Here is a 21330-nt window from a genome sequence, read left to right as displayed (position 1 = left end):
TTCACGTTACTCTTTTCTCTGCCGCGGCAGATGAACCCACATCCCAAGCGACAGGAGCATTTTGCACATCTGAAAACAAGCACTGAACAGCCGACGCGCTAAAATGCGTCACGTTATTTTGCTGAACTCTGTAATGGCAGAGAGATCTCGTGCGCCTTTCCCACCAGTAGCTATTACTTGTCAGCTGCCTCTGGAGTTTTTTTCCATTAATTCCCGTGACTTATTGCTGCTTCCCCGGCTTAACTTGTGGCTCCAAGGGGGGGGAAGAGAGCAGTGCGGTGCTCAGGTTTGCGGGTTGCCGTTGCTCCCAACTTGCTGCCCAGGGGACGACCCCTTCTTTGCAACGGTGTCAGGAGCGACGTGGGGCCGATTCCCAAATTCGGGGCTGTGCCAGGCGTCGGACCGTCCGGAAATGGCCCCGGGGACTGCGGCGCCTCGCTCGCTCCTGGCAAGGCTTTAATCAACTTTCCGCGCCGCCCGACGGGCTCCCTCTGCTGATTCGTTTTAGTGGTTTCCTAAAAGATGCAGGAGGGGCCGTTCCAGGATTTTAAGGTCTCGTAAAATACCGGCTCGGAGGATGCAGCTGGGACAGGGAAGCCTCCCGTGGGAATGTGTCTTTGGGGCTTTTCCTCTTATGTGGACGCTGCTTTAACAGGTCAAAGCAGAGAGGAGGCGACGCGCCATATCCCAGCGGAGTAAATGCTGAGCTCCCATCACCTTTTTATGGGGGGATCCGGAGGGCCCCTTTGCCGTTTCCCCCCGGTTTAGCAGGATCCCCGGCGTGCCGGCAGCCCCGCGTTTGCAAAACCCCAGCAAGCGGGTGAGTTTAACAGAAGAAAACCCAAGCAAATTAATTTCCAAATCGGATTTTTCCTGCCCTTCGCCCTGGCCAGCAGCTCTATAACCCCTGAACGCCAGGCACTTCGGAAGAGCGAGCTGGCTTCCCAGGCGGCCGCTTCCGCCGGCGATACCCATCTGCCATCGATTTTTGTCTCAATAGACATTAGATGCCATTTCCTTAACTAAAGCGAAAGGTTATTACAAAAATGACAGCGCAAACGCGCTACAAGGCCGCAGCGAGCAGGGCAGAGCGGCGCCGCGGGCTCCGTCCGCAGGGCCGTGCACGCAGTGCCGAATACAGGGGCCGTGCACGCTCCCCTGTGCATACAGCTCCGTAGGGGCTGTGCACGCATGCGCTTGTACATGTGGGTCTGTGCAACCCCCCCCTTATGGATCCGCGTGCACCATGCAGAGCGCCTATAGCTGGGGGTGCATGCACGCGCACCCATACGTGCACGGAGGCGCATGCACAAGGACACACACCTGGGGCCTGTGCGCACAGCCTGACACACGGGGGGGCAGGTGTACGCCCCATGCACGGAGAGGGACCTGTGCACACACACTCACAGACATACAGGCGAACGCACACCCCTCTGCACACAGAGGTGCATGTGCACACACAGGCACATGCACACACCCAGACCTGTGCACACACACACATGCATGCACACCTGTGCACATGCACACACACGCACAGAGACCTGTGCACACGCACATGCACACCCACCCGCTACTACAGAGCCATGCACACACACGCACACTCAGTCACACACACACAACCACACACACATATGCGCACACACATGCACACACACACATGTGCGTGCACAGTCACACACCCCCAGTCACACTCTCACAAAATCACACTCACACACGCGCACACTCTCACATGCACAACCACGCGCACACACAACCACACGCACACACAAAATCATTCGCACACTCACACAGACACACACACACTCACACACACTCACACACACTCACACACACACTCACACACTCACCCAATCACACTCTCACCCCCTCACCCCCCCCCACGGCTCCCAGCCGCCCCGCGGCCCCCCAGACCCCCGCACGGGGGCGCCGTCGCCCCGCGGCACCTCCCCCGCCTTAGCCCCGCCCCGCCCCGGCCCCGCCCCTCAGCCCCGCCCGCCCCGGCCCCGCCCCGCGGCCCCGCCCCGCCCCGCCCGCCCGCCCGCCCGGCCCGGCCCGGCGCGGCGCGGCCCGGCCCGGCGCGGAGCGGAGCAGAGCAGAGCGGAGCGGCGCGGCGCGGCGCGCTGCTGCATGCGGGCGGCGCGCCCCGCTCCGCGCTCGCCGGCGCCCCCGGGGCCGCCCAGGCCGCGCCGCGCCGCGCCCGGGACATGCGGCCGCCCCCGCCGCCGAGGAGGCGATGAGGCTCCGCAGCGGCACAGCGCTCACGCTGCTGCTCGGCTGCCTCTGCGCCCTGCTCTCGCTCTCCTGGTACGGCGCCTTCGGCGGGCACAAAGGTAAGGGCGAGCCGCGCCGCGCCGGGCCGGGCCGGGCCGAACCGCGCCGCCCTCCCCTCCCCTCCCGCCTCTTCTGCGGCGGCTGCGCCGGGGCCGCGGCCCCCCGCCCCGCGGCCAGCTCGGCGCGACCCGGGGGCAGCCGGGCCGGGGGGCCGCACCTCGCCGGACCCCGCCTGGCGGCTCCCGCAGCATCCTCGCCCCGCGGGAGCCGGCGGGCCCTGACCCGGGACGATCCTGTGGGATTCTGACCCTGCGGGAGCCTGCGGGAGCCTGGGCGATCCTGACCCAGTAGGATTCTGTGGGACCTCACCAGATCCTGACCCCATGGGATCCTGACCTGGGAGGATCCCATGGGATCCTGTGGGATTCTGACCCTGCAGGAGCCTGAGGGACCCTGACCCAGTAGGATCACACAGGACCCTGTGGGATCCTGACCTGGAGGGACCCAACGGGACCCTGAGGGATCCCGACTTGGAAGGATCCCATGGGATCCCGCAGGACCCTGTGGGACCCCAGCCCCACGGACCCCGCAGGGCGCAGGTGCCCGGGGTCGCTGCGCTGGGTGCTGCCGTGCGGCCCCCGGGGAGCAGCGCAGGGTGCCGGGACCCGCCGGAGCTGCAGGTGGGCTGGGGACAGGGGGCGGCCGGCAGGTGCCTTGTCCGGGTAGGGAGCTCCTTGGCTTTCTCTTTTATGGTGCACCCCTTCCTTCCCCCAGGTTTATGGCAAAAATCTGTGCGGGAAATAGGAGCCACACGGTTTAAATCCTCGCGGAGAAGCTGCGGCCGCAGCAGTTCAGAGGAGCCCTCGGGGCCCGTGGGCGCTGGGGAGGTTTCTGAGGGAGCGGGGGGCGAGCGGAGAGTTGGGTTTTCGGAGCGGTCGCAGCCCTGCTGCCGTCACGGGGGCCTTTGCAGGCAGGGCCCTCCCCTCTGCAAGCAGCTCGGGCGCCTTGAGGCAGGTTCCGGGTGCCCCTAACTCATCAGCTCCCACACGGGACGGGTCCTCCAGCGCGAGGGCTCTCAGCATCCCTACTTCAAAACTGATGCTGCTTTTGCATCAAGTTCAGCGGCTGCGAGCCCGGGATTCGGGGCCCTGCGCTGCCTCGGCCGCAGAAGAATCCCAGCACAGATGTTCCCGAGATGCTCACCACTGTTTTTTTCTGACAACATAATAGTGCCTTTTCCCCATCTTGTCACTCGCTAAAGTAACGCACCAGATTTACCCTGTCCTGGAGGAAAAATTACAGAAGTTGCTTCCCAATGGCGTCTGTGTGTGTCCTGGGCGTTGGTGCGCAGACCTCTCGCGCCCGCGTGAGTTACTCGGCTCTTCCAGTTCCTGCAGTTTCGGAGGCCGCTAAAGCCAGGCCGTCTGCCCGCCTGGCCCTCGGCCCCCTCCTTCCTGCCCGCGTTTCACCAACCCTCCGGCTCAGCTCTTCCCCGGCCGCAGGGCAGGGGCGCTGCCGGGGCTGCCTGGTCCCCTGGCTCGCGCCCCCGGCCGCCGCTCCTCCGGGGAGCTCCTCCGCGCCTCGGCTTTGAAGGTCGGCTGCTTTGGCTCCTCTGCCGTGCTCATCAGCTAAAAGGTTTTCCTGCCGCGTTGCTGACACGGTTTAAATCCCATTATAGCTGCCTCCCTGCGGAGGTTTGGATGACAGGAGTTTTGCGTTGTTTTAGTGCAGGAGTATCTCCAGCTGTCTAAATGGTTAGCCTTCGCTGTTGGGATTTTAGCTGGACAAAATGTTTGCACAACCGGCTTTTGTTATATGTGCTTTCACCGAGCAATGCTAGACCTTGGGTAAGGTACGTGCAGGCGGAGGAGCGCCCTGGAGAGCTGCCTGCGCTTGCTGCTGGCCACTTGTTTCACTTACAGCTTCCCCAAAGAAGCAAAACCAATGTGCGGTGTTACGTGGACTCTGAGCAGTAATTCCTGTTTCCTGAAGTGGGGTGGCCCACCTCAAAAGGCAGGTATGCTTAAAAAGTGATTGCAGAAAACAGATTATTCTTAAACTTTTATTTAAAGGATAATCGATGTCTGGACCACGTTATCCTTTGACTTGCTTTTATTTCCTAACAAGTAGCTTTTTCCCATTGCTCATTTAAGTGTCAAAATAATAACCTAGGGGTACAACTGTCTCTGTCCTTTTTGGTAGGAGCATCCCTAGGATATATGTTTTTCTCTGACAGGTGGTTACAAATAACATGGGTCAGTCTGTGTCAGCACAGCAGGTTTCCTGCTATTATGGTCATTTATGTATCATGCCGTCATTTAATACAGAGCTGGAGAAGACCTTGAGAGGTCATTCAGTCCATCTCCTGCCCCTACGCAGGATCAGTGATACCTAAGCCCTTCCTGACAGATGTTTATCATATTCATTCTTAAAAACCTCAAATGACAGAGATGCCTAAGCTCCCCCGACAATCTATGTAACATTTAACAGCCCTGACGTTAGATTTTTCTTTAAATGTAAATGAAATTTCTTTTCCTTCAGTTTGGTTTCATGATTGCTTTTGTTTTTCTATTTATTGGACACCTGCAGAAAAGTTTATTCTTTCCGTCTTTGCAGGACCTCATTAGATGTTTGGAAATTACTACCATGTCTCTTCTTAGTCCTTGCTACTGTAGTTTGGACCATGCCAGTTCCTTTCATCCTACCTTTTAGGTCATGTATTCTTGGCCTGTGGTTGTTCTGGTGACTCTCTTCCACACTATCATCTTTCTTGGAGAGTGATGCTTGACTTGGGATACAGCACATGATTTGCTGCCTTACTGCTCAGGAGGGTGAGGGATTACTTCATGTCTTTTATATACAAGGATCCTGTTTATGCATCCCAGTGTGTTTGTGTTTTACTTTTGCCGTAGGTGACTCATGTTCAATGCTTTTTATCCCTTCTATGCTTCTTCTCTTTCCTTGCTTTTCATGTCTCCGTCTTATATTTGTCCAGTTAATCATTCTTACCAAAATGCACTACCTCACACTTGTTCTTGTTGAATTGCATATGTTTTTCTTCAGGCTTTTGCTCCTAAAGTGTCAGGATTGTTTTGAATTCTGATCCTGCCCTCTCGCATGCTTGCAGTCCCTCTCAGCTTGGTACAGCCTTCACATTTAATCAGCATGTTTTCTGTGCCATCAGCTAAGTCGTGAATAAAAATACCGAACGATATCAGATCTGGGGCAGGTTCCCGTGGCGTCCGGTTCAATAAGGTTCTCCCAGTCCGTGTTCAAAGAGCTATGACCAATTCACCAACAGTTTTCCCAGCACGGTTGTACCCACCTTATGATAGTTTAGTCCAGACTGTGCTTCCCTAATTTTTTTTTTTTGAGGGTGTCACATGAGGCAGGATCAGAGGCCTCTGTAAAAGCAAGGCAAGACATCTGCTTCTGCTCTCCTGCCTGCAAGTCCTATTACTGGGTCACAAGAGAAAATAAGATAGATTTGATGTGATTTGTTCTTGATAAACAAAGGTTAGGTCTTGCTCAACTCTTTGTTGTCTTCTAAGTACTTCAGTTGGAGTTAAGCTGATTATTCTGTGATTTCCTGGATCCTCATCATCCCCATCCCTTTATTTTTGTAAGACAGGCTTTGTGTTTGCCAGTCTTCTGTAGCATCATCTGTCCCCATGAGTAACTGGAAGCAATTCCCAGCGATCTCTAGCTGTTTGTGTTGTTGCATTCTGGCGAAGGCTGGGAAGTTGTCCCAAATTGCCTCAGTTGGGGGATAAAATGATTTAAAAACACGTGTAAGGCATCCCAGAGCCTGCTTGTCTTTGTCTTCCCACTCTCAGTTGGGAGGACAACGCAATTAAATGAAAGAAAATAAAACAGGTCAAACCAGCTGTAGAGTTGCTTCTCTACAACCAATTCAGTGTTTATGTACCTGCTAATGGTGTTTTGCTCTGATGTGGTTATTAGTAAAGTTTTGACCTCTTGGTCCGCAAAAACAACCGCTCTCTTGATCCAGTTATGAACAAGATTTGAAACAGTCTGCTGGAGTGAAAGGAGAAGGGCAGGCTCAAGTAACACAGACGGTCAACCAAACTGCTAATATATGAAGGCATTAAAAATCACCAAGAATTTCAGAGCGGTGCAGTGTATTGAGGCTCTCAGCTGGGATTTGGCGAGGTGCGTGGAGACATAACGGTGTGGGTTCATCCTCCACCCTTCTCCCCTGCCCCACAACCCCTGCAGAAGCTGGGCAGGAGGAGTGGCTGGGACTTCGCCTGATTACTTGTTATTCTAGCACGGAGTTTGGCTCCCCGATCCTACGGTTGATGTAGTCCAATTACAGTGACTGGTGGGCGTCTGTCTTGCAGCGAGAGCTTAATTTGCTCTCTTCGGTGGTTTTAGGTTCAAGTACAATTTAACTTTCAACAAACAACCTCCTTGAAAGCAACTCCTCTGTAACCTGTGATCGTCAGGTGGGACTGTAGGATTCAGCTTTGGGAAGTGCCCTGCAGTCAGGGGATGAATCCTTTGGGAAGGCGTAAGGAAGCATTGGCAAGTTGAGTCGCTGGCATGCAGTAGGTGGTGATTATAAGGGATGTTTTACTGAGGGCTCAGTAAAAATAAGACGCTTTTATAACTTTAGATAGTCACATGAGCAGATGAGATGAGAGGGGACAAATTTAAACTACTTGCTGTTAATTCTTTTTTCTTTCCAGTGATGAAAACTGTTCAGCTCTCCTCCATAATGTTGGACCTCATCTTGACTGTCCGACCGGTCACATACCTTGTTGGACCTCATCTTGACTGTCCGACCGGTCACATACCTTGTTGGACCTCATCTTGACTGTCCGACCGGTCACATACCTTGTCTCCATCCCTTTTCAACCCTTCTCTTTGCCCTGGCTTTCCATTGCAGCCTACCCTAAAAGCCATAAGTGCAGCAGGATTTTTTTCGTTGTTTTCTTTAGGTGTTTTATGTCATTTTGATTTTTTTTTTTGAATTGAAGAGGAAATTCTAAATCTTGACAGTAGATGAGACCAGCTGTCTTGTAGGAAGCCCCAACTGCTCATCCAGTTTACCCTTCCTTGCTTGGCGCGTGAGCCGCGGCGTCAAGGAGCTCGGCTCTAGCTGTCTGCCATGAGCGTCTGTGCTTGTGCAGCTCCAACAGCTGTGGTTCACGGACGGCTGAATCTCGGATTGGGATAAAGCCCTTGTGCATGAGGAGGAAAACATGGGTTTTTTTAGGAGACTCTTGACATACTGCTCCTTAGCAAAGGAAACGTTGGGTGTTGAGGTTGGAGATTTAACCTCCGGGGTGCAACTCCATAGCTTAGAATAGGCTCCGTACCCAAGTTTCCTGTGCAGACTTCTTTGGCAATTTTTTTCCTCAAATTTTAATGGTTTATAGTTATCCAGTGCCAGTCAGCTCTATGTCTAGTGCCATCATAAAGCTTAAGTTGCAGACATCTCTATACATGTAGATTTGCCTAGGAATTTCAGAAGCTCCATATACAGTGGCTTCAAACCAGTCGCATCAATTTTTATCGTGCAGTACTTTGGATGCTCATATCCCAGGAATTGTTCTTCCTGTGGGAGTTGTGAAAGTGTTTCAAAATAGATATACGCAACTCCGTTAAGGACTCGCTGTTCGCCTACCGCGGGAGTATCTCAGCACTCTTCTGAGCGTGTGGTCTTTCCCTCTCCCCTGGGTTAGACCTTAGAGCAAAGGAGTAGCAAATTTGGGGAGGCAGAAGAGGGAGGGAGAACAAAACTTAACGTCGTTTTTGTTCATTCCAGCCGTGGTCGCGGCTTCAGTTAGTGGATGGAGCGAAGGCAGTAATAGCGCTGAGTCAGAAGAAGCGAGTGTGTGTGGGGAAAACAAAATTCAGCTAGAGCAGTGTTGTGCATAAAGGTAGGTAACTGGAAACCGGCTGGGCGGCGAAGAAAAGCCTGTGTTTGTCAGCGCTCCCTGCCTTACGTCTAAAGCTCTCTTCTTTGTTGTCTTAATCTTCCCTTGAAGCACGACTGCAAAACGCCGCCTTGCAGGGTTATGTTGGGGGGGGCCTGTCTGAAGTCGAGCAGAGGATTTAATTCCCAATGCCGGCTTCCGAGAGCTGTAGCCGAGGGTCTTCCTCTGACTTGCGAACGCGGCAGGGAAAGCGGGAGGCAAAGGGAATTTCTCACGAGGGCGGCTGGTGACGGGACACGGGGGTGTTTGCGACCCCGGGGTGCAGGGCGCTAGCTGTGGTGCAGGCTTTGCTCTGATCCCCCTTGCAGCCGGGAGGCTGGGACGGCATCGCCGAAAAGAAGCGGTGCTTTCCTAGCGGTGCAGGTGCTCTGAACGAGTTTACACAGTCTTACTGTATAGTGCATAAAACCCATGAACACTAATCCGCTCTCAAAGCAGCAGAGGCGAAGCTTATGATATTGCTAAATAAGGGTTGCATCTTCTGCTGCAATACCCGGGCGTTCTGCTCCCTTTTCGTTTCCGTTACCCAGTTCCCATATTGGACAGCTTCCTTCCGAGGCCTTGGACACTGGCTGCAGCTGCCGTGCTGTCGAGCATCACAAATAAAAGCCCTGGTTGAAGCCGGGGTGTCTTGCTGCGCTGAGGTCTGACCCTGCACCCACGTGGAGCATTTAGCGGTAGGAGTAAGGACAGCAGCTCCAACGTGCGCTTCTGATGTCCGAGGAAGTGCAGGTGGGGAGTGGGCTAAGGAGCTGTAGAGTTTAGAAGACTGTCATTAAAACGCAAGAGGAATAAGAAATGTGCGTGAGCATTTCTGAGAGCCTTTACTTGGTCCTTGTGGTGCATCGTGTGTAATTGGTGGCTGGAATGCAGCAGCATTTGCAAAATTATCTTGCGTATGATTTGACTAAATTCATCCCAAGAGTGAGTGAGACCCTGCAATCTGTTGATTTGCATTTATCAGAATAAATCTTTCGTTGTCTGGAGTCAACAGCATTTCTGTTTTTATTTCTTTGTAGTTTCTGTTAGACTCTTAAATTGTGCTCTTGGTCTGTACTTCGCGCGCACCTTTTCAGATACCCTCGCTGCTCCAACTATAGCTGTGTGCTGGAGTTTGTGTTACTAGAAGAGGACGAGGCTATTCCCCTAACTGGAATAGCGTTCTGGGGCTTAGGAGACTTGGAGTCAGGTCCTTGCTTTGCTGCATCTCTCACGATTTTGGGAAAGCCCCTCAGCTGGTTTTATGCCTCAGCGCCCATCTGCGTTACAGGGATAGTGGCATCTCTTGTCTCAAGGCTTTGGAGGACGGCCGTGCTTCCTATGAGAACGGCGACTAGGGCAGGGTGCAGGAGAGAAGCAGGCAGAGGAGGTAACGCATAAACCCAATTATATCAGGCACTGCTCTTGGTTTACTTCTGTTCTGTAGCAAAACCGTTTCTAATTTGTGATTCTATTTGATTCATCTAAAAGAAATCATTGATTTGTGCTTGTATCCTGAATGTTCATTGATTATTCACTTAGTGTTTAAGGTAAAACAAATCTATAGCTTGCTAGCTTAAGTGAAGCTGCCAGTCATCTCCAGACGGCTTTGAAGCCTCCTAAATTGCGAAGAGGTTGCTTTGGTGATGGATTTGGCAAAACTGCTAGCAGGCTACTGCAGGTAGCCTTCGGTTCCCCCCGAATTGAGCACAGCGGCTTGTGTCGGCTCTGCCTGCTCCCAAAAACCAAACCAGTCCCCGAAGAGCTGATCTCCGTTTCCGATAACGACGTGCGGAAACGCTAGCACATGTCCGTTGTGTCGCGTAAGGCAGGCCGGCTCGGTGCTGAGCTGCATGCCCGCGCGCCACTACCCCGCGTGAAGGTGCTGGCCAGGCATCTCCCCCCGCGTGAAGGTGCTGGCCAGGCATCTCCAGGAGGCCGCGGTACGGACCCGAGACCCACGGCTGCGGGGCCGCTTGGGGTGAGAGCAGAGAAGACAATCTTCTGCTGGCGTGTCCAGCTCACGGCACGAGGAAAGTACGGTGTGTCTCTGCTTATATCCACTAATGGAAAAATGTGAACCTGCTCGGGGCTGGGTTGCAAAAAAGCCTTTGCGTAGCTTTGTTTCAAGAACATAAACTTTCTTCCAAAGTAGTAAGTGGCTACGTACGTGTCCCCTGTTGACACCAGTGGAAGCAAGTGGAGATTTGCAAGCCTGAGCTTGAAACGACAGGGTTAACACAAAAATCAGCTCACCGAAACTCTCGGCTCTTCCAGGCAGCTCACGTTGTCTTGCTTTTCTCTTCTAGCCGTTGGATTTAAAAATCCTGGCGATGAGGCCGGAATGCCTGTAGGGTTAATGAGAAGGCTCTGCGGCCGCTCGCGCGAGCCGAGCCCGGGAAGAGCCGTTCGTCCCTTCGGAGTTGGGCTGCTGGCGGCTGCAGGTTTCCCTGACGGTGTCCTGAGGGGCCAAGCGACCCGCCGAAAAGTTTTTGGAAATAAAGGTTTACGTTTTCCATGAAGATTTTCAGTGCCGTTGCTGTTGTGGCGATTCTGATCTTGGCTTTTTGTTTTTCCCCAAACGGGGACCTACAAGGTCGGCCGGGCTTGGGGGCTGCAAAGGGTTGTGGGGGGGCAGAAGTTACCGAGCGAATTAAAGTATCATGAAAACTATTAAAATAAGCACAGGGCTTTCGCCGGGGCTCGAAGGTTAACTCTCTTAGAGGCTTTTCAGGGATTGCCCATCAAACGTCTGTTCAATAATGTCCTGATTTGGAGAGATGACTGTTGTCTTTGACAGGGAAGTGCGTTTTTTTGCCGTTTTAATTTTCATTGAAGTGTGTGTGCGTGGGGGGGCTTTTTATTCAGTTATAACCTTTCTTGCTTTGTTTTTTGAGCCACCACTTTAAAAACAGCTCGTGTCCGGCTTCTGTTGTGAAATCAGAGAATCCGGGAAGGGCGGATTTCTATTTTAAATGATCTCTCCTTCTGCGTTAATTGTAGCGCTGGCCGCTTCTCCTTCTGCTTCTGTCCTGGTGTCAAGTCACGTTCTTGTCTCCGGGATCAGCGCATTGCCATGGACGCGCCTCTGGTGCACAGAGACAGCGCTGTAACTTCATCTTCTCTTCCGCGTGACCCTGTCTTGGAATGACTCTGCTAATATTTAAATATTCCTGCCCTCTTGTGCTAGGCACAGTATAAATACTTACTCAAAGGTTGCTCTGTGCTTTGAAGTCACCCGACGCACTCGTACAAGTTGTTTTCGTTTCTGCTCGTTTTACGGTGGGCAGCAGTAGCATTAAAATGTAAATAGTTAGGTTTTAGAGGAGCTTCTGTGTAAAAATCAATATCCTCCTAGCTTTTATTTTCATTATGGGTTTTGTTCAGTTGCATTGTCCATTTACTTTTCACCATAATTGTCGCACTTGTATTTTAAGACTTGTTGGTATTAGGACAGTTACCAAACCAGGGAAGAGCTACAGCATTGACCCTTGCCAGGTCCACTTTACACGTATTCCTCGAAGGTCATCCCGATCACATCTTTAAGACTCCCTTAAATAGCATAGCTTTTTTTTCCCCCTCTCTCTGTGATGGCAAGAGCTTTCTGGAAATAAGGTTTAACCTGGAGACCTTATTTGTCCCTTTCTCCTTGTATGTACGCTGTAATAAATCTTGTATGTATTGTCATTGCTCATGGTTGGCCTGTGGCACCACAAAACTTGTGCAAACCCCTTGCATGTAATCACAGAAATATTTCTAGTACTGAGGTATGACCTGCTTAAAATACATGTGCTAAGGATACGTGTTTGTGCAGTCTGTTTTGTTCAAAGTATTGTAAAAACACTAAACCCATCATTAATGACAAGATTTTCATGCAGAAGAAGCTGGGGAAAGTTTCCTAGGGAAGACTGTGCTGCTGTATTCCTCCGCTCCCCAACGGATGGGAGCTTGGAGGAGCAGAGCTGCCGTGCGGTGTACCCATTGCATATCACTACGTGTGATTTGAGCAAGAAAAATATCCGTATTGATTGTATGGCGGATGGATCTGGATGGTGTTAGGCTCTCTCAGACTTAACAACTGCCACAGAAAAATACCTGTCAAATGAATTATTCAATTAATGCTGGTGAAAACTGTGTGGTGGTCTCCTCTCCCTCTTCTGTAGCCTCAGACTGTGATCTTTTGCCTTTTTTTTGATCTTGCCTTTCGTGTTTTAACTATTCCTTTCTCGTGTCATATCTCATTGCGTTTTCTCCACAGTTGTCTTTGATATCTCATTTCTCTTTGTCTTACACTGGCCTCTATTTCCTCTCCTGATCTTTCTCTTTCCTTTGATTTTTGTGGAAAATAAGCAGGACAGACGACTTCTCACATGTCTCTCCCTCTCTTAATCTTGTCCGTTTTGCATTATTCACTGTTCCAGGAACTTTACCAGATGCTTACCAAATAACATGGGTACCCTAACTCCAGGCTGTGGTTTTTGTAGGAAGGATGAGCAGAGGGCAGGGTGGCTGGGGAGAGAAGGTATCACCGGTCCCCTGCAGTTGAGAGTGAAGATTGCTCTGAGTCCCTTCTCCAGGTCTCCTCTCTTGTCCACCTTCAGACCAGTGTCTCATGTCCGTTGTCTCCAGCTAATGTGTACTCATGACTGGTCGAGAAGAGATTTTTCCTCCAGTCTGGAGGTTAACTTCTTGTGCCTGAGCCATGGCCAGCCTGGATGATGCACGGTCCAAGTATGCACATGTCCGGTGCCTTGGACTGGAGCTGGCTGGAGTAAATGCAAAAATTTGATGTTTCTTGTTAAATTATCCCCCCCTCCCCTCCTTTCAGCAATCCTGATTCAAGGACAGACATCTGTTTGGTCTGGAAAGCAATAAAAGGAGACAAAAAGGTCTTCACAGTGAACGGGCCTGGAATTGGATGCTGGGTGTGAGCCCCATGGGACCCAATGGAGCCATCATCTGCCCTGGCCAAGGCCACCTCTGGCATGTCTGTGGTGGTTTGCGAGACTCAGCTGAGCGCGCCGGTGCCTCTTGCGCAGCTCTGGCGCAAGGCTCACAACCCCCTGCTAGCACGATCGATCAGCTTGGCCACGAGACCTCTGGCAGCAGCGCTTCAGCAGTTGCCTCCGACGTCTCCGTTGTCGCAGGCCATCAAAGGTGATCCTCTGAGGCTAACGCCAGGAAAAGGGCAGGGTGGAAGAGTGTGCACTTTATTGATCGCTGGACGCAGAAGTGCAGTGTAAATTCCCACTGCAGCAGTGATGGAGCGGGCTTCGCCCCGTGCAGTATCCTCCTTCAGAGACCTGTGAAAGAGCTGGGGGGGAGGCCATGCTTTCCAGGCACTCATGGTCCAGATGAGCTGAGGCTTCTGCTCAGAGTGCACTTAAGCCTTGGACCAAGGGAGGCAACGGGCAGTCCATTGGGTAGGTTCCTCCATGTCCTAACCCTGAAGATTGCGAGTGGGGCCAAGTGAGGTGCTGAGCTATTGACTTGAGATGGTGGCCACAGTAATAATAAATCCTCACTGGTTCAGATGTGTCATCCCTTGCACAGTGCTGGCTGATTATAAATATCGTCCATAGACAATAGTACTTCTGATGTCTTTCTGGTGAACCTGAGCGGTTCACACAAGGAGTAGGTGTGCTGCATGAAATCGAAGGGTTGTTGGTCCTGTCCCTCTGAATCGGTCGGGTTACTTGTGCTTGTCTTTTGTCTCGTGCCTGGACCGCACATTTTTCAGGGTAGGGTTTATCCATGTTCGTGTCATGGAGCCGATGCAAACGAGTACCTCCATCAACAGAGTGGCACCAAAGACGAATTCCTCCACAAGGCAGCGCCGGGATGGGTATGTAGAAGCACATTCCCTCTCTCGGCAGGTGTTTGAGGTTGGGGGTGAGGTCTAGGCAGCGAAATGGCAAAAAAAGAGTGAGCTGTTAATACTGCGCGGTCGTGGGAGTGCACCTCTGCAGCAGCCCACCAAGCTGAACCCTCCTCGACATCAAGTGCCGAGGTGTGCCACGGAGGGGGATGTTCGCACGGGCAGGGTGTGTGGGTTGCTGGCGCTGCACGCAGCTCACCGAGTGACAGCGATGCTGAGAAGGAGCTTATCCCACACCTTGCAGATTGAGCTTGAAGGAAATCGAAGGAGCAGAAGGAATTGTATTTAAAAGCTGATTAATTTGCAGACTTTGGGGAGCAAGAGATATTTAAAAAAATTGGAAACGCAAATTCTAGCTGCGTGCAAACTTCTTAATTTGTTCTCTGAAATTCTCTGCTGCTTTGTCATTCCAGTAAAGTTGCATGAAACATCGTTTTCACTTGAGCTAAAAAGCTGACCAGGGTGAGGGAGGGTAAGAAAGCAGAATGGTAAATGAACGTAATTAGGACATGGATTGTGAGTTGGCTCCTTATAGATCAGTTTGTTTCATTAATGTCTGGTTCCACCCTGTCTGTCTGTTTTATTAGTTTAATTTATTACTTTCTGAAAGTGCCTCTCCAGTGAGCTGAAATATCTATTTACTGGAAGTATTTGGTTACCACAAAAAAGTGCGCTTGGCATGTATTTGGCAAATATTAACTACTTTCTTCTGTTTCTTTTGCAATTTAATTGTCTATTTATCCTGAGTATTGATTGCTGAAGGCCTTGGTAATTATTTGCTGATTTTGGAAATAATGATTTTAAAGGATCAGATTACATTTGTAGTATTAATCATTACCTTGGTGTGCTTGCCTCAAAGGATGGGATCTCTCTGATGGCTCCAATTCCAATGTGAGCATTCACTGTCTGAAGCTATGCTTGTGTCTTAAAATAACAAGATAATTACTGGGGTTTTGTTCCTGAAACCAAGCACATATTTACAGAGATGCAAACCTGGCAGTCACAATTAAACCTAAATTTGCTGTTCTCATTGGCAGTAGGAGTGGCCAGATTCTGTAGCCAAATAAAAAGATAATTTTGTTTTATTTATTTTCTGCTGTTCCACTCTTTTCAAAATAATTTAATGCCATTTTGGTCCCAAATCTGATGGCAAGGTTGGTGGGGAAATGGACTGTCACTATATAGTGGTGGTACAACAGCAATGCATCTTTGTTTTGTGGGAGAGAAGAAGTATTCTGAAAGGGTGTTACACTTGCAAATAAATGTGCTGGCGTACAGTGGCACATCTTGCATTGGGGGAAGGTGAGAAATTGAAAATTCTCTGCTGGGAGCTGAGTAATTGGCACCTGCTATTATTATGTGCCTCCTCCCCCTTTTAATAACTTGTTTATAAAGATAACTCTCCTACAGATCTCATTACAAAGCTGTAAAACATACTTTTTTTTAAAATACGTGCATTCTTGTTTATGTGGGGTCTGAATACTTATTTTCTTATGTTTCTATATGGAGGAAAGATAGTTTTTGGGTTGTCCAGGGATCTTTCCTCACTGCTATGCAGACTCTGTTTTCCTGCAGTGGATGCCCAAGGGAGATGAGATGTCCTGGAAGGAGATGTAATTCTTCCATTAATACAAAACCTGGCAGGCGGTTAGAGCGGCTGGGAGGAGAATTTTGTCTTGTTGTTTTAGGCCTGGAAGCAAGGGATTGTGTTGGCTGTTTGAATTATGTTGGCTTTATCTCCATCTGAGCTTGCATAGTGACATATATTGCTGGAGAACATGAAATGAGACATTTAGCATACGCCCCTGGGATCTCTCATTGCCGTGAATTCCACTTCTTTCTGGTGCATGAAGTGATTTGTTTAATTGGCTCTAACAGTTTCATCCTTGTTCTTGCATTATTGGAGAGTGGTACAAAAGGAAGCCAGGATCATTTTTTGATCCCGTCCTGCGTAATTTGGTGACCAAGCCTGTTCAGCTTCATCCTGTGCAGGTGCACCGCTACATTTCCTACCTCTGTCTCGTACAAGGGATGCAGCGGGGCGAGCGTGTCCCCCTCTTCCCGTACGTCTGTGTGGGGATGGGAGAGGAGGTCAGGGCAAAATCATGACAATGGCAATTGTGTTCTGTTTCTTTTTTATCACCTTGCAGAACAAAAGATAGAAAGAGTCTCAGAAAAGAGGGCATTGCAGCAAGCCCTGGAAAGGAGGTAATCTCTTTTCTTGGTACCGAGATATAAAGATAATTCCAATCGGGATTGAATCAGCAGAGGGCAAATAATTCTCAAACAATCCGCTTATGGTGTTCCAGGACATGAATGCAAACCACTAATGGGATAAAGAAGGATCTAGATAATTATCTCAGCTGCCTTAAATCCTGTTGTTTCATGAGAGTACTCTTGCGTGGACACTAATTTCGTGTGTACGAAATGCTAAAGCTGACTAGATGCTTTCAGAAGTTAGCTGTTACTTGACTCCAAAATAGAAACGTCATCCCTTGGTGATCATCCATCTCTTATCTACCTGTTTGGTCCTAATAAATCTGATTTCTGGTCTCTGCTATCCTATTTCCTTTATCCCCCCCCATAGCAGGTTAAAACTGTGACATGTTCTATCTAGGGCAGATTCAAAACCTCCCTCATCCTTTTTTTCCTCCCACCCCCTATTTGGTCTGGTGTAGTGGGAGGCTTCCTGGTCCCACCCCCCTTTTTTTCAGCTAGTAGTGCTTTTGTTTTAATTCTGTCTAAAGAGCTGTTTGCAATATTAAGGTGAACAGGTACTGTGTGTTGCTGGCCCATTGGGCAAAGATTATTCACCAAACGAAAACTGCCCAAGTGCAGTTTCTCAGCAGTAGACCCCTCTTGAATCACAAGGTTCCCTCCTCCTTTTCTTGCTGGCATGACAGTACAGTTATGGCTCAGATATCTTTCAGAAGTGCAGACAAGCTTCCTTCCTTCTAATGAGATGTCAGAGAAGAAAGGCAGCCCTGTTCAAGGTGGACTTGGATTTCCAGCCTCTTCAATGTGACATGCAGAGATGTTACAAGGGCCAGTCTTGCACTGAAATCCGAGGAGTCAGTATCTCAAATTTTGCCTTGGGAACAGAGGCTGGAAGTTGCTTTTGACACGAGATTTGCTGTTCACACAACGAGAACCGTGACCTGCCCGTCCAGCTGGAGGGTGACCTTAGAGGCATGCGAAGCTCTGCCTTGCTATGCCCAAGCATAGGTTTTGGCCAGAAAGTCTGATAAGCAGTTAGGCACACCCAGATAAGCTGCTTGCCTAACAGGGTGTGTATTCATAGGAAGGGATGAACTTTGCAGCCTCTAGAAGGTATAGTGTAGTGGTCACCTCTCGATTTGGTAACCTGTTTCTTGAATAGAAGCTCTTAAGCCAAATTGCTCACATAGAAGACTCAGAACTCAGATTCCTACACGTTCTGGTCGCTGCTGTTAGCTCTGTGGGTCTAGGAGCCTGGCTGTGTTTTAACAGTTGTGCCTGTCCGAGGCTTTTGCCCAACAACTGTCTGCATTCTGTTAGAGGAAGCCGGTGAGGTCTGGCAGTTGACTCCTAAAAACCAATTGATTGCTGTGTGCGGCTAGATATCCATCTTATCTCCGAGAACACCAGCTCTTCTACGTGCTCTTGAATTGCGCAGAAATCTTAATTGGGATTTTTACCTCGTTCTTGATATCACTTCATGCCCTTTGAATGAACCACTCACTAAGAAATCTCATCACATGCTAATCGTTAAAAGTTGTCTTGTTAGCTGAGTTGCAGGTGCCTAGCTGAAATCTCTCTTCCTCAAATCACTGCTGAACCCTAGCTAAAGATGAAGTGGGACTTGGAGCTGATCATGCCAAGTGTTATTGTCAGGCTCCACTGAGCATAACAAACTGTTCCACCATCCCCTGCGCAGGTCAGTTGTACCCAGAGAAAAACTGTGGCTTTTTCTGGATGTTGGCAGAGCCTTCAAAGTGTGTATTCAGTGTGCAACTCATTTGAGAAAGACAGATGTTCCATGTCTCCTTTGAAATCTGTGGCAGATTGCTTGGCTCCTGAATAGTGTTGTCTGTGCTGTTTTTTATAACTTCCTAAATGCAGATCAAGACGTATTGCGATAATCTTTAAAGGTCAGGCAAAACGATGACCCCCTAGCACTTCATAGCAGCTATGGTCATCAAAGGAAGTGTTTCACTGCTGGAACTGAAACTTTAAGCACTCATCTGTTAATCCAGAGTGCTGACTGGAGATAATTCTTCTTAAAGGCTTCAAACCCAAGGCAGTAATTTCTATAACTCTTCCTGATCACAAGTCTGTAGTACCTAGAAGCCCCAGCTGAGTTCGAGACTCCTCTCCAGTGTGTCTTTAATATGTTGAGTGCAGGAAGTCTTTCACATGGCCTTACCTTGCAAGGATGCCGTAGAAGAAGTGGCTCTATCAAGGTGTCACAGTAATCAGTGGCAGAAGTGGCCATTTAAAATCCATGTTTGCTACTTAGCATAATTCAGTGGCCAAGATTGCTGCCTTCCCTGGGGAGAGCATGTGGATAATTGGCAGACTTATTGATTCAGCAGGCAGGAGGAAAGTGAAAGAAACTGGGAAAGCAAGAGAAGGGTTTGTAGGTGGGCAAAAATAATGCCCCGTGGTTACCAAACACTGTAGAAAAGGTCAAGGATGTATTTTGTCTGTTGGTGTCTTCCATAATGCGTATGTGAGAGCATGTGGATTTTCTGTACATGCGCTCTTGTGTAGTTGGGTTTTCAGTAGAAGTCCTTTCCTCTCCTCTTGCTACCTACTTCCTCTGAGTTACCCTCTTTCTCTTCTGGTCTGCCTGCATTTCTTTCTGTGATTTCAATTATTTATAGTATTTTTTTCCCCCCTTAAACTACTCTCTGTGTACTATTTAAACGGCTGACACTTTCTGAGCCCATTTTACTGATAGGTGGAGTGAAGATCTTTATGCACAGAACTCACTGAAAGCATTTCAGGGCTCTTTGGCATTAGTAACGATGTAAATGTTAGATTGCAATTGGATCTTGTGTTTTGGAAGGTTTTGATTGTAGCTGGTGAAATAATGATCCCGTTATTAATGTGGAGTAAGAGGAGAAAACTGCAGAAGGTAACAAAAGGAGAGGAAGAGCTGTTTTGCAGTGGTACGTGCATCTTTTTTTGGTGAAACTTAAGCAGCTGAAAACAGGAAATATGCTCTCCTCTCGCGTCCTGAAGAGCCTTGTTAAAATCATTTCGTTTAATTTAAACCAAATTTGGTGTAGCAGAGAGGAGAATCTCTGGTGGCAGAGAAATGCAGGCTTACGGAGATTGCTTGAAGTCAGAAGCAATGTTGTGCGAGCAGGCGGGTTTAACTGTTCAATTTAGCAGTCCCTCATTCTTGCCTCTGCAGTACTAAGCTTAGAGAGAGTAAGCAGAAAATATTGGTTTAAATCCCTTTCTTCGTTGCCGCTGTCTTCAAACTGAATTAACTCTCTTTCAAAGAAGGCCTTTGCACTGTAGGAAACATCTGCCACGGCCCAAATTGTATTTGAGGCTGGAATTAAAATCTATGTAACTCTTCAGTGGCGAACAAGGAAGACACGAATCCTCTTCGTTGCTGACAGTTGTTTTGCCCGGCGCGATTTGTACGCCTCTCTTGTGCCTGCGCAGCTACGAGAACGTGTTGCTGGAATACGAACCAGCACGATGTGTCAACGGAAATAATGACTTGAAGGTGAAGTGGCTTGCTGGAATGCCAACTAATTCCTTATTTGAAGCATACCTTCATTGATTTTTTTGTATTCTGTTAACAGGGTTTCTGAAATATACTGTGGGTATATGGTTGCGTTCCTGGCAGATCTGTGTCGAAGGGCAATATTCATGTGCAAGTGCTGCTATGTGAAATATTTGGTCTCTCTTGGCTCCTCTGTCTAGTGAGTAAGCTCTTATGGAAAGGACGAGCAATTTTTAGACCTGTTCTAGGTATAGTCCTTAAAGATTTTTTGACCGTGTAACTGAGAAGAGCTTTTGAAAAGGTGTAAGAAGACACAAGCGTAGACTGGCCACCGGAAGGGTGTCTCTTTGCCTAAAGAGTGCTTTCAGTCTGCTCAACTAAGCAAATTTAAAGCTCCTGTTTTATGGATTATGGGGTCTATCTGACTGTTTAGGCTGCCTTCTAGCTTGTTTTGAGTGAAGACTGTTCAAGTGTGAAAAAATTGTTCAGGTTCTTTAAATTGTGTCCTGTCTTTCGGCAAGAATTGCAGAGACACTTGCAAAATAAACCAAGGAGCGATGAACAAAAGCAACACGGGAGTTTGAGCCGGACTTGGTGGCACGTGCTAATGCTTTATTTCTGCTGCCGAGTGGCAAAAGTAGTTACCTCATGTATTTCTGGGGTTAGTTACATGTTTTTTTGCCAAACTCGAGATGGATTTATGGACATTTTAGTTCAGACTGATAGCTCCAGAGGCCCCAAAGCAGTAAGATGATGATGGTAGCAGCGGGCTCACGGCGGGGATCATGCTTGCAGGGAGCCCATGCAGCGGCTGCCGAGGGGGCGTCCAAGGAAGCATCCCTGTGTCCCAGTGCTGAGGAACTGCACCAGGGCTGGCGTGGCACGATATTGCCCCGTTCACCCATATTTCCTCCAACAAGACTCTTGGTGTTGAGCAAATGGTCTGTGCAGTAAGAAAGCCCTTGCCAAAGCAGCTGTGGGCAAGCAGCAGTTAACGGTTAATTTGCTCTGCTGTTGAGCAGATTGCTTCTCCCCTTGTGTAAACCTGGGCAGCGAAGGGACAGGAGGACAGGAGTTACAGGTCACACCAAAATCTGCTGCTGTTGCAGAAGGAAGGGGTAGATTTTTATGTTTTTTTGCGGCACTTCTTTTCCGACTTCGTAAAAAGCTTCCTTTTTATAAATCTCACAGGCTTTATGGGCTGAGTGCTGTAACTTTGAATAGTTCCTGGGAAAGTGATGGTAAATTTTGACCACTTACAGCTGATGTATTCAGGTTCTTGAGGAGTCTGCTCTCTGTTTGTGATGTGTTTTTTTTACTGCTTTTAAATGAGTGATTTTATATAACTTCTGAGTATTGGCAGGCTTACAATCACGCTCTCCTTTTTTTTTTTTCCTTTGGTGTTGTTTAAGCCTGTTTTTTCCAAAGGAACAAACCTTATGCCCTTCATCCTAACAGGTTTCAAACCTCTAGTCTTGTTTTAGCTAAATCGGGCATGGAAATCTCAGAGG

The 21330-nt window shown here is 49.2% G+C and overlaps 1 protein-coding gene across 1 annotated transcript in view; it reads left to right on the top strand.

Moving 5' to 3' along the window:
• The first annotated feature begins 2164 nt into the window (after positions 1 to 2164).
• MGAT4B (alpha-1,3-mannosyl-glycoprotein 4-beta-N-acetylglucosaminyltransferase B) overlaps positions 2165 to 21330 on the top strand; it is a 55729-nt gene continuing 36563 nt past the window's right edge. Inside the window, exon 1 of the mRNA XM_067304759.1 lies at positions 2165 to 2330. Within this exon, the coding sequence (XP_067160860.1) occupies positions 2234 to 2330 (97 nt within the window). The 5' untranslated portion in view covers positions 2165 to 2233. The remainder of the gene's footprint in view (positions 2331 to 21330) is intronic.

The sequence above is a fragment of the Apteryx mantelli genome, chromosome 14 (assembly GCF_036417845.1).
Source record: "Apteryx mantelli isolate bAptMan1 chromosome 14, bAptMan1.hap1, whole genome shotgun sequence".
Taxonomy (NCBI): Eukaryota; Metazoa; Chordata; class Aves; order Apterygiformes; family Apterygidae; genus Apteryx; species Apteryx mantelli.
The sequence above is the reverse complement of the archived record's forward strand: the minus strand, read 5'-3'. Positions and strand labels throughout refer to the sequence as shown.